The sequence below is a fragment of the Polyodon spathula genome, chromosome 32, assembly GCF_017654505.1.
Source record: "Polyodon spathula isolate WHYD16114869_AA chromosome 32, ASM1765450v1, whole genome shotgun sequence".
In the NCBI taxonomy this organism is placed as follows: domain Eukaryota; kingdom Metazoa; phylum Chordata; class Actinopteri; order Acipenseriformes; family Polyodontidae; genus Polyodon; species Polyodon spathula.
Genome location: NC_054565.1, coordinates 5,215,797 through 5,228,880, shown reverse-complemented (window position 1 = coordinate 5,228,880; position 13,084 = coordinate 5,215,797). Strand labels below are relative to the sequence as shown.

The following is a 13,084-nucleotide window of genomic DNA, read 5'->3' as shown; positions in this document are numbered from 1 at the left end:
TGTTATATACAGAGCACTGTGGCAGGTGGACTCTGTGCTGACATCATTGCACTTGTTTCCTTTTTAAATAAAATATTGGAACAAAAACACAAAACAAAGGGAACACTAAATCAAACAAGCATTTGTGTTGATAGCCAGCAATTACTTACTGTCAGTATCTGTGTTTACTTGTCTCTTTCTTCCTCTGGACAACCAACCCCATTCAGCCAAAGCTGCAAGTCTTTTACATTGGGGCCGAGGGGTCAACTGGCTATCAGTGACCTAATTTACCCCTCAACCACATTTGGCATGGGTTTTATCATACGTGTGATCAACAGCCAGTTTATCAACAAGCACTTGCTGTTGCCCACACATTCTCACAAAGTAACTCTGTCACAAGCACTAAAAGCAATAAATGCATGATACCATGGTGACTAATTGTGAAGGAAACATCTGAAACCTTGTGCATGCCTCATACTCCTGGGAGGTCAGGTCAAGTTTCATAGCAACGCATGGGACTTTTCCCAGTCATGTTCAATACACAGTACAGGAAACAGTGTTGGGCCCATTACCATGTAAGCAGTTTCCCAGAGATGGAAAACTAATTTGTACAGAAAGAAAACATTGAGCTTCTTCAACCATTCTGAGGTACAGAGCAAGTGTGAAGGCTGCGATTCTCAAAGACAAATTAGCACCATTCAAATAGCAAGTATAGGTTTATCTATCAAGTGTTCACTCCAGTCCTTCAACTCTCTTGAAAGAAGAAAAAGACGAAGGCTGTTCAATGTGGGAGATGATGCACAGATACTAGTGGTTTACTGATGCAGACCAGTTACTGCATGTGGTTGCCAGGGTGTGTGTCTTGTCTTGTCTTCACATAGCACAAAACACAACAACATGACAACAGTAAGCGTCTGTTTACTGCTCTAACCATAAAGATCTGGAATAAACCAGGCCCCTACACATTTCTGGATCAAGTTTTGTCTTGCCTTTTTATATTATCAAGCGATTTCATAATTGTAGAAAGCCTTTACACACCAAATTATCATCCATATGGCTATAAACATACAGAGGGGTATGCAAATATCTTTAGTGTGTAAAAGCTGCAATCACCTGCCCTAATTACCATGCACTTTGTGTGCATAGGCTGTTCCCAAGCAAGGCATGGCAGATTGTGCTATTTAATTGCTATCCCAGACAGCATGTACTCATAATGTTAAAGCTCCTTCTTGTTCTAGTTGCAGACGATGATGATGAGAGGCATGCTGTAGTAAGTCTGAGCTTTCTTAGGGCAGGGAGCAGGTGAGATGAAGCAGAATTGGTAGAATTCTTGTCAGTCGAAGACATAGTATCTGCAGGTTTGATATTACTGAGACAGGTTTGTAATGCAATGGCAAATCAGTTATACTGAACACAGATATATTACATATAGTCCATTCTTTGTACTTTGTGTGACATTTTCCTTACATTTTATTTCGCACCTCTCCTATGTTCTGGATGATACTGTATGGGGTTTATTTGCCATGCTTGCTAACTATTGTAAACAATTCTTAAGGGTGGTGGAGGGGAAGTGAGGCGAGGAAGTATATCAGCGTTACACGGTGAACATTACTTTTCATTGTTTCAGTGGTCTGCCTCATTTTATAGTCCTCCAGAGAGTGGTTCTGTAGTTCAGTCTTTTGAAGTAGAATTTTGTTTCGGTCAAAATATTTGATCACACAGTAATATATCTCAAATGGCTTTTTTTTAGGCAGTAATATCATTTTCATTTTTGTGCTTGTTTCTAAGGAGGTTTCTAATAAAGCAAATCTTAATAATTATGAGAGATATGCAATTGATGGAAATAATATTTCTGGAGAACGCTGAAAGCAAATAGAAATTTGTGAGGGTTCACTTTTGCAAGTTTTAGACATTTCATTAAAATGTTCTGGTATTGGTCTGAACCGTGTCTATTTTTTGGATGTGTTTTTTTATATGATGCTTGTGGCAAAAGATAAAAACAGCCCAGGTATTTGTGTTGTAATCTTGTATAAAGATTGCTAAAAGCACTATCCCAGATTGTTGAAAAGCTTCTTTGCAAGATTAATAACATGAGACAGGAGGTTTTCTAAATACATGTTAAAGTGTACTGTAGGTCTAGCACACAGATGATTGGACGGATAGACTGACTCCACATACCCCCATGACACATTCATCACACTCAGACCAGCAGGTCTCGAAATGTAAGCATGACTCTAAAGCAGTGGTAGCCAACCCTGGTCTTAGAGATCCACAGTCCTGTAGGTCATCTTGAAATCATCAGTGGCTAAAGACCTGTGAAAATTTTTGATGTTGAAGAATTGGGAAAATCGTTGGTTCAATTCAGGGAGAACTTGGGTGGAATGAAAACCAGAAGGATTGGCCACTCCCACTCTAAAGTGTGACATCCGTCCCTTAGTTCAGAATCAATGCAAACTCATGCAGTCATTGTATCCACTAGACCTCTATAACTGTGGCAGAGCTGTGTACAATCAACGAGAATACTGGGACAGGAGAAGGATATCTGTGACTTCACAAGGGACTTGATTGTGAGTGCTTGTGACCCGGGCCATACGTCAGCGCAGTGGTTACAGTGTGTCCAGGGCACCAGACTGCAGCATGCTACAGCTTTCTGTTAACTTGTTAGGTTAAGGTTTATATGAACTTTATATTAACAGATTGGGCAATATTGACTTGAGGAAATTAAAAATAAAAAACTGAGTAACACATTTACTAAAGATCAATAAAACAAAATGTAGATTCCTTATCTTCAAACAAGGAAGGAAACTATGGAGTTTGGTAAAGGTAAAGGCACTATTGTAAGGTGCACCGGTGAAGTCATTCGATCGAGAGCTCTGTTTCGAATTCTGGTGGCGCCGAGTTGCAGATCTTGGCTGGGGGTGCACAGAGAGAGTCAATGACTGATTACAATGACTCAGATATTTTTTTGACATTGTGTTAAGGTGGACTTCATTTCAGGAACTGTCCTTCTGCTCAATGTTCCTGCCATTGACGTATTTAACCTGGTTAAGATGAGTCTTTTAGAATTTATCCTACGATAATTTATTTCAATATTAGTTTTTATTTCATTATTTTTTTCCCCTGTGTATTTAATAAGCTACCATAAGCCTAGAGGTGAGGATCAGCCTGGACTTTCCTAACCTGACTGTAGGGGTCGCTGTACTAAAGTAGACAAAGCAAAAATATCTTAGCTGTCTAAAACACAAGCATATTGCCTTTAGATTGTTCCAACAGGTTTGGGCATGGTTTTATTGAAGGTCAATAAAAAAACAGAAAGCTGGTAGTTTCTTTTTATGAAACGAAGAGGGACACTGCAGGGGTTCACCTAGTAATGTCTTTACCGCATGCAGTGCAGAGTTTGTACCCCTGTGCACGATTTGGTCTAATAATAAAATTACTGTTGCAAGACCTAAATCTAATTTTTAAAGTGTACTACCCTGTTGTTCACTAATATTTAGATTTGTTTTAAAATAGGGACACACAAACATTCTATAGGCTGTAGTATAAAGTCAGTGTAAGAATGCCTACCTGATTAATCAATATATAGATATTATATTAACAGATATTAAACCAGATATTAAAACAAGCCATGCCTGCTAGACAAATCAAATACATAGTTAATATTAATATTATTTCCATCGCAGTAAACATTCTGTTGAGATCCTGAGAACAAAGCAGCATAATTCATAATACAATTTACCATGGAGCAGTTTTTTGATTAATGGGTATGGCTATAAACAGGAAGCTGGTATTGATTCTTGACCTTTTTTTTCTATTTAAACATTTTAAAATTACTAAAAATAATAGGATTAAAAATAACTAGAATTTAGTTGAAACAGTTTAAACACAAAATGACACAAAGCTTAAAGATCTGTGTGGTTTATTCTTTAAGAGATGGAAAAATTACATGAAAAATTAAACCGGATATTTAAAGAATTATATATGTAAATGTATTAACTAGTATTAACATACATATTTTATTATGCATATATATATATATATATATATATATTTTATATATATATATATATTGTATACAATATGTATATTATTATTTTCTGTTGTTTCTGGTCATTGTTTATCATGTTTACTAACTATCACTGCAAAAATTGCTTCTGTTCTTATTATTTTCTGTTGTTTCTGGTCATTGTTTATCATGTTTACTAACTATCACTCACACAGTCAGCCTTTTCAAAAGCAAATCACGATCTAAGCAGAATCAGCATCAGACAATTTGAGAAAATGGAAAATAAAATAAAAAAAATATAATTAAGAAAGAGATTATTTTTCACTCCAAACATAAAATCGCTGTTCAAACTGCATATTAAATGTGATGCGATGAGGAGAAACAGTCCCAATTTTGCCTCTCTCATCCACAGGAGCGCCAAAGCCAATGCAACGCTCCTTGTGGAATCCCCAGTGAAGATCTACAACTTGGCACTGCCAGGATTCAAACCTGCGCTCCCCTGACTGTTTGATTCACCCTACATTCTACAGGATCCAATCCAGCCATACCATTTCAGATTTATTAAACACTTTGGGGGGGGGGGGGAATTTGTTGAGAAATAATTTGTAAGTACTTGTTTTATTTTCCTTATATCTTGATACGTTCACTCTCAGCTGTTCTCAAATACCACCACAGTTTTGATTGCTAAGGTATTAGAATCCCTGTGGCTCTTCAAGGCTGGTTCTCAGTGTAGCAGAAGGATGGAGAAAATGGACACCAGGGATGCCAGGAAAAGGCTGAGTGAAGAGGTCATGGCTGGACTGGCGGCAGTGGTGGTGGTCATGGAGGGATCTGTAGTGTTAGAGGGGGTGGGTTTGAAGTCTTGAGTGGTGTTGGAGGTGGTTGACGAGGGTGTCGTAGTAGTTGGGGAGGAGCTTGTTTCCTGGGTGGTTGTTTCCTTATTGGTTGTTGACGAGGGTGTCGTAGTAGTTGGGGAGGAGCTTGTTTCCAGGGTGGTTGTTGTCTTATTGGTTGTTGACGAGGTTGTTGTAGTAGTTGGGGAGGAGCTTGTTGTCGTTGATGTGACCTTGATTAGAAAAACAAAACCCAAAATGAGTAATCCGGAAAGAAATTGGACTCCGCCAGTGGTCCTAACTAAAATAACCCTTGGTTATTTTTCGAATGTGTTTTGTTACTGTTTGTTCTGTGTTTTATTTGTTTACCAAAGAGCGGATTAGCGCAATTTAACCACACAGCTTTCTGTGTCTGAGAGCACTAAAAGTACTTCCCAAATGCCGCGATAAAACGAATTTTGTTTAAAACTACAAAAGCCATCCATATTGCTATTCATGAAATGATCTCAGAATACGGGCGATTGTTGCACAGCACTGTATGAATGGGTATACAGTCGTTCAAGAACGAAAATCTGCTTCTTTTAGATGACATCATTATTAATGTTCCCTGGGTGGTGTTGGTAGCTGTTGCAAAAAAAAAAAAAAAAAAAAAAACTGGTACAACCAGTTACAGGCAGTTTGAAAACCTGATTCCGATGCTCCTATCACGGCTGCCAAAAATTCAGGACATGTCATAATTGAGGAAAAAATGATTTTTTTTTTTTTTTTTTTTTTAATAAATACTTTTTTGTTTTGTTTGGCAATGCTGGCAATGCACACATTTCGATTCATAACTGCAGGACCAAAAAAAAAACCCAAACAGAAGCACTGTAGGAGGACATTTGAATAATACTGTAATAATAATAATAATAATAATAATAATAATAATAATAATAATAATAATAAAACTTTAAATGTTAATCTTACAATGTTCTTTATTATTATTATTATTATTATTATTATTATTATTATTATTATATTATTATTATTATTAACCAAGCGACGATTCCCAAAAAAGAACTTATTGGGACTGTCTCAACAATTTTTTCAGTGTAAAGAGTGTCCAGAGATTTCCTTTGTATCTAAAGGTATATTACATATTATATATTATAATATATATTAGATATATATATATATTATATATATATATATATATATATATATATATATTCAGTCTACTCAACTGTCTACTCAACTGATTGAGATATTACAGATTAAATGGGGGAAACAAATGAAAAATTACAATTTCTGTGCCACTTTAAAGCCCTAAAAAAAGTCATTTCTTAACATGGTAATTAGTCTTGCAGTCTTGCATTGCTAACATGTTAACTATCTATGAAGAAACAAGCAAAATGAGTTAGTATGTTTCAGTCATGGCTGCGTCAACATTTGTATAATAAATAATAATTTTAACCATTTAAAACCGAACATCATCGGGTCAGTGTGTAAACTATACAATGTTGTAAGCGATCACTCACTCGCAACCTTTAGGGCACCCACATATTTTATAATATTATTATTATTCCTGCGGGTGGTGCAGCATAGTTTGGGACTGTATACGCCAATCAATAACGATTGATTAGTTCTGATTGTTGCTTAACAACGCATCTGAATTATCTTTATGAATAGCAACTGCCCTTAAATAGGCACCTATGGACGAAATCCGATCATGTCCTCATGTTTCCTCATTTCCACAGGCGTTAACCCTTTGTGAGTAGACCTCTGAGTCTCGTCCTTGCATTGCCATCTGTGCTGGGAAGCTACCGCACTACAACCGTTTATTTAAGATGTATATGGGAACTGTGGCTTCATTAACTTCAGCGCTGCTGTGAAAAATACAGAGGTGTTATTTGTTTTAAATATGTATGGCTGCACTTCGTACTTTCTGGAAGTAATTTAGTCCAACGTGTTTTAAATGTGATAATGTATTTATCATATTCCTGCCGGTCTTCTGAATATCCGCGTTTGCGTTTCAAACATGATACACAAATAATCTGGAATAAATGACTACACACTGATATGAAATATAGGCCTTATATTTAGGAAAACGTTTTTTTTTGTTTTATTTTTTTTTTGTAATATGTTTTGGAAACTTAAAAACTAACACTTCAAGTATTGCAAAATAAATAAATAAATAAAAATAATAATAATTAAAATATAAAGTGACCCAGTTAAATCAGTTACTTGAACTATAATAATACATTTTCAGTTTTTTTTTTTTTTTTTTCTGATAAGAGATCCAAAAGTTATAATCCAGCGTGCGTCCAAAAGCAAACGGTAGCCTCCTTTTTAAAGACTTCTTGCAGGTGTAAAATACAAATGCTTTCATTGGAGCGTAACCAGAAAATGCAGCCGTTTTTATTTTTCCATGTATTATATAGGCACACTAGCGCCTTTATAGTTAAGGCGAGGGAACGAGAGAAAACACTGCCGGTATTCCAATGTGAATTACAGTATTGGTGTAACACAGCTGGATCCGAATCAAGTACTATATTACTGAGTCAGTGCTTTTAAAGATACACAGGAATGTGAACTTATTTATTTTAATTGTTTTTTTTTTATTATTTTCGGTGTGTACATACGATTTGAAGCCAGAAAAAGCATCTGGAAAGTGTTCATTTAAAATTCTGAACTGGGCATGTTTAAATATTACAGCATGGCGGACATGTTTTATGACTGATCAATTGTAGTTGACAGTATAGCTGTGCCCACAGTTCATGAGTAATGTAAACATACAAGGTATATTCACAGTCAAAGCGGATACATTCTTCTGTTTGGTGTTATTTATTTTAATGAGGACACGTTCCACATCACAGTTCACACTGCTATATTATTTATTGTTACTAAACATATATAATATAGATCATTGTTGTGTTCTTTCAAGCTCTTTGTTTCCTTTATTATAATTACAGGTACATCAACACTGCATTTGACTATAATCTGCTAAACTCTTCACCTAAACTCTACCCAAACAATATTCAAGAATTGTGCATTTGTCTCTTTCAGGTGCTGCTCTTTGAGGACCCCCTGATTTGTGCATTGTCTCTTTCAGGTGCTTCTCTTTGAGGACCCCCTGATTTGTGCATTGTCTCTTTCAGGTGCTTCTCTTTGAGGACCCCCTGATTTGTACATTGTCTCTTACAGGTGCAGCTCTTTGAGGACATCCTGAATTGTGCATTGGTCTCAACCACAGCAGAAAATCAACATCCAGAAATGAGTCAGACAAACAGAGTTTTGAATTTGAAGACCTTTTTCTTTCATGGCAATAAGGAAACAAGCTGCCAACTGACATGCAGACCTGAAGAAGCTGTGTGAGCATTGTGTGCAACTACTCATACACAATCATAGGAAAGCAAAAATATATCTGCGTTAACAAGGGGCGATGAAAACGCTGGAGAAAACCAATGGGAAGCATAACTTAGCTCGTAGGTCGTGTACAACAGGTTGTAACAAGCAACAGAAACTGTCCCCAGTGGACAGGACAGCCCTGCTTCCACTTCACTGTAATTCAAGTAGGTAAAACTGAAGAGGTTAAGGGAAATACAATCAAGCCAGCCATGGGCCAAGGTCTTTTTAAACCTATCCTTTGTCTCATTTATACATTAACATGTTCAGTTCGAACCCAACTATCCAAAACATCCAGAACTAATTTAGTTTATTTTAATAAAATACCATCACAATGCATTCACAAAAGGTAACTAAACGGTTTCTACCTACCTCGCTGGGCAGCGCCACCAGAGCAAGGGCACAGAGAGCAAGGATGAGCCTCTTCATTTTTCTGGGAGGTGACGCTTTTGTTTCTGAGCGAATGTCAAGTATGCAACCTGGCATCTGTTTTATACTGTCCTCTTATCAAATTCTTCAGATACCATGGTGACAATGGTGTGTGTGTTGAAATTGCAAATCAAACAGAACCAATTAGATATGGCATGGAAACTATCACTCGGGCTGGGCGTGCTGTAGCTGAGTGACACTGTGTGACTCCCAGCCCCCTGGTCTCCTTGGAAAGACAAAAAGCCTGAAAGAAGCTAAACTCGGGTAACTCTAGCCATCATGTGTTACATTAATACATGTTTTAGATATGTGGTGCTTAGTTGAGGTATCATAGGTTTGTTTATTTAATTTATAAACATATAGCATACAAAATAGCATACAATTGCAATACACGTATGCCATAACATTTTATATGATGATATAAATAGTAGACAACGTGATCATAACTCCATAACTCCCTGTAACACAATGTGACACCTGCCACTAGTAAAAACTTCAATGTCTTGGTCGACTCTTAAGAACTGTACAAACCAAAACCACCAAATCAAGATGACACCCAGATTTCAAAAATAATTATGAAAACTCCCAAAAGATGCAGCTACAATTTAAATAAATAAATAAAAATAAATAAATAAATAATAATAATAATTTGTGCGATATACAAATGTAATTCAAATGGGAAAAACCAGATCTGGAGTGATTTATCAAATCTGACTAACAACTAAATACACCCTAGTGTACATTATAAGGCTGTGAGGCCATTTCAGGGTTTTGGTGACTCAATGTGGCAATCTTGTGGTTTATAGGTCACCAGAAGCCCTCGAAGGAATTCCAGCCTTATTATGTACAGTTAGATGTACATTATTCCTGATATTATTACAAGGTTATTGTATAGAAGCACTTCTTATAGAGACATAATGGAAGGTCAGTGTTGTTTTTGAGTTTTTTGAGGAGGGGTGGGGTGAATTCACACTTTGAGGGCCAGTATTGAATTATATCACATTTACAATGATATGCAAAAAGAGAGACAGACGAAATATGCATTTTTACAAAGAGTAGGGGGCTGGATTGATCATGGTCTCAGCATCGCAGATATTCCCAAGGCAGCTCAGCAAGGACATCTTTAAAATGTTATACTTTAATTCTGTGGTGGCCAGTACTTGTATTTTCAATGATTTTCGTTTTCAGTTATTCTGCATTGGTTTTGTATAGTAATATTTTTATCCCATGCTTTGTATGATTGAATGTGTAGCAGTTGTGTGTCTTTAAATGCAACTGATTTTCTGTTCTGAATAACAGTGAAACAAGGAAATACTTTTTGCAAGTAGTTCCTGCAACAGTGAATGATTTGTGTTTGTGTGCACAGTGTGCATTCTTTGCAATGGCTTACCTTGTGCCTTGCCTCTCTCCCTATCTATAATCGTTAAGGAAGCTGCGGCAGTCAGCTGTCTCTTAGCTCTGTAGATACAACCTAAAAGGAGACTGTTATTTGCTGAAAACCGTAAGTGTTTGTTGTAACTGTTGTTTGTCTTACTAGACTACCAGTAACACAATCCAAAGCTGTAGTGCAAGCCAGCATCAACCTGGACACCAGCACTTCACATTTCACGGAGAACTGTCTTTTCACCATAAGCACTTAATTCACTCATGTAGGAACGGTGTCTGTGTTTTGTGTGGTTGAAAGAAAGACTAGACTTTTTGGTTTCGGGTCAAACCCAAGGGATTTACAAAGTGATACACGCCACTGTAGCACTTCCATTATTTACAGGTGTTTGCCATAAGGCTCTGGACATTGTAATTACCAGCAATGCACACCCTTGCACGTGAAAATAATTGTTTGTGTGATTTATATCTGCTCTACCCTCATTCACTTCTATCCACTCACCACTTTACCACACCCATGAAGTGCGCTAAAATTACAGGAGACCTTTTTTGTTTGCCACCTAATTATACGTCTTTAGTTTCAACTCGGGCAGGTTCATTTCTCCTCGCAAGGCCTTTTGCGATTCCTGCTTCAATGGAAACGACAATTGATTTTGCGGTTCATTAACAAGCCAGTTAGTCCCATTTTAATAGTCTGCACTTCCCTTTAACTGGAAAGCAACGAGGCAGAGCACATGGTGTCGCAACAATGGGGAAAAAAGAAAGGAAAAATCCATTCTGAGCCACCCAAGCTGAGCTTTTCCTTGACGATATTTCAGCACATAAAACTGTTCTTTTCTGCAAAAGGTTCGGAGTCACTGCTAATTTTAAAATACGGATGGATATAACCGAACAAATAGATGCAACCTCTTCCATAAAAAAAATTCAAAAAGTCCAAAAGAGATTCTGGCTCTTAAAGCTCAGAACAGCAGTTGTGATGCACCCTGTAGTCTCTGGAAAAAAAACATCTGCTAAAGACTAAATAATAATAATAACAATGTAATGAACCTTCTTGTTCACAGCAACATGATTAATTATACACTAGCGTGCTGCTGCCATCACCTTTGTGTAACCGGGGGTCCGGTAGTTATTGACACATTTTTTGTATAAAAGAGGAGAGTGTGTGAAGTCACGTCACAAAGACACCATGATCAGCCCGCTACAGACCTTTGCAGGGTAAGAAAATAACTCAAACAATAAATCATTAGTCAACTTAAATCTCAATACAATCATAAACCATAATGAGTGACAATACACAAACCACAACAATGTGGCTCAATGGACCACAAGTAGTCAATTCAACTAACTGTTAATAGCAAACAAGATAAACACGAGCTATACATCACAGCAACCTCCAACGCACCGAAATAAACCCTGGCCAGAGGTTAGAGTGAGTGTGTCTGTCCCTTACAGATCCACACACAATTTAAATACAGTGCATCAATTTAGAGTTTAAGTGCGGTTAAGACTGATAAAACACCCAGATTACAAGGTAGAGAATACAATAGTAGAACAGTTTAAAAGAACACTCCCCTGATTTCAGAGTCAAAGTCAGTCTCCTTACAGACTACTAGAATCCCGTTGCTCACTTTGGGCAATCTATCCCCGGTCCAGGCGCCCGTGTTAAGCGCCGGTTCTCTTTTTAAAGTCAAATTGCAATCGCCGGCAGGTGTCGACAGACTGCATTGCACTAATTAAACAGGTGTGTCTATTCACAGTGCTAATGGAGCAATTAACAAGGTCCATTGCAATACTGATATAGGGGTATATTGCGATATGCATCAGGCAATACAATAACTGGTATATGAACATCAGTACCCGTATTTTTGGTTAAACTGATTCACAAAAACTTCTACTGTAGGCTACTATCTCGCGAAATAATCACTTCCCACGAGAACTCGTAATGCGAGCAATGCTAACACAAAAGAAAACACGACAGAAGCACACAGAGATTTTGAGCTGCTTAAATTCTGCAAAGCAAAGTCAATGTATGGAATAATTTCCTAATAGAAAATTCTAAAAAGAATGGCTGTATATCATCAAACATTGTGGTGTGTTGTTTATGCATGGCTAAAGTGCAACATGCTGGCGATTCCCCCAGCCCCACATACAGTGGTGTTGTCCTGCATGTTAAAGTACAAGAATGCCAGTTTTTCTATTACAAATTATACGAATTGACGTTTTATTTGCACACTGAATTTGATGTAACATTTCATAAGTAAGGCATTCGCCTTGCATGCGACTTTTTAGGCTACTCCCCTTGACCAGTGCTGTCTGATCAGCGGTTTTCCTGCCAAAGTTGGCTTGTTTTGAAAGTATCTAGCGGGTAAATGTTGTCTTTGGGGGTTTAGTTGATCATGCATGTTTTTTTTTCTATTCCTTTAGACAGAGGTCACCTCCAGCGCAGAACTTCAATCACCACCATGCCCTGACCTCCCCCTGTCTTTTTTTCTTGAACTCTGCATCCAATAAAATTCTGAATTACACAGACGCTCAGTTATTTTTAATTCATCACCTATTTAAGATTTGTATCAGTGCATTTTTTACATGTGGTTTTTTTTATTACTATCTGCCAACAGTTCTGGACAATGTAATTTTACACTATATTCTGAATATCCTTTTTTTTTCCCACTGGACCTATAGCATTTCATCTCAATGTAAAGCACCTGACTTTATCCTGAGCTTCTATTACTACAGGTATGGCATACAGGATGGTAAAACACAAATCTGCATGTCCTTCCACTGTTGTAACATGCTGTGGCAAAGTGCCCCGCCCCTGTGTGTATTTTGTGTTGTATATTGTGTGTTAATGTTGGTGTATAGTCATTGGTACACAGGATATAAACAGGTCTGTGTAACACAAGTGTTTAAAATGTATATTTGTATTTAGGCACAAGGATTGCACAGCACTTCACGTGCAAGTAAAATGTAATAATATGTGAGCACGGGGAATTTCACTTTATTAATTCACGTGCAATTTTACCGTGACTCCAATTGAATGATTGATTAGCAATCGAGTCTCAGGACAACT

At 37.2% G+C, this 13,084-nt stretch overlaps 1 protein-coding gene across 1 annotated transcript; it reads right to left on the bottom strand.

Moving 5' to 3' along the window:
* Window positions 1-4,539: 4,539 nt before the first annotated feature.
* Window positions 4,540-8,697, bottom strand: LOC121303337 (integumentary mucin C.1-like). Its single transcript, XM_041233936.1, has 2 exons — window positions 8,575-8,697; window positions 4,540-5,051 (listed from the first exon to the last, which is right to left on the bottom strand). The coding sequence occupies exons 1-2, from the start codon at window positions 8,686-8,688 to the stop codon at window positions 4,710-4,712; spliced, it is 456 nt and encodes a 151-aa protein (XP_041089870.1). The 5' UTR covers window positions 8,689-8,697; the 3' UTR covers window positions 4,540-4,709.
* Window positions 8,698-13,084: the final 4,387 nt, after the last annotated feature.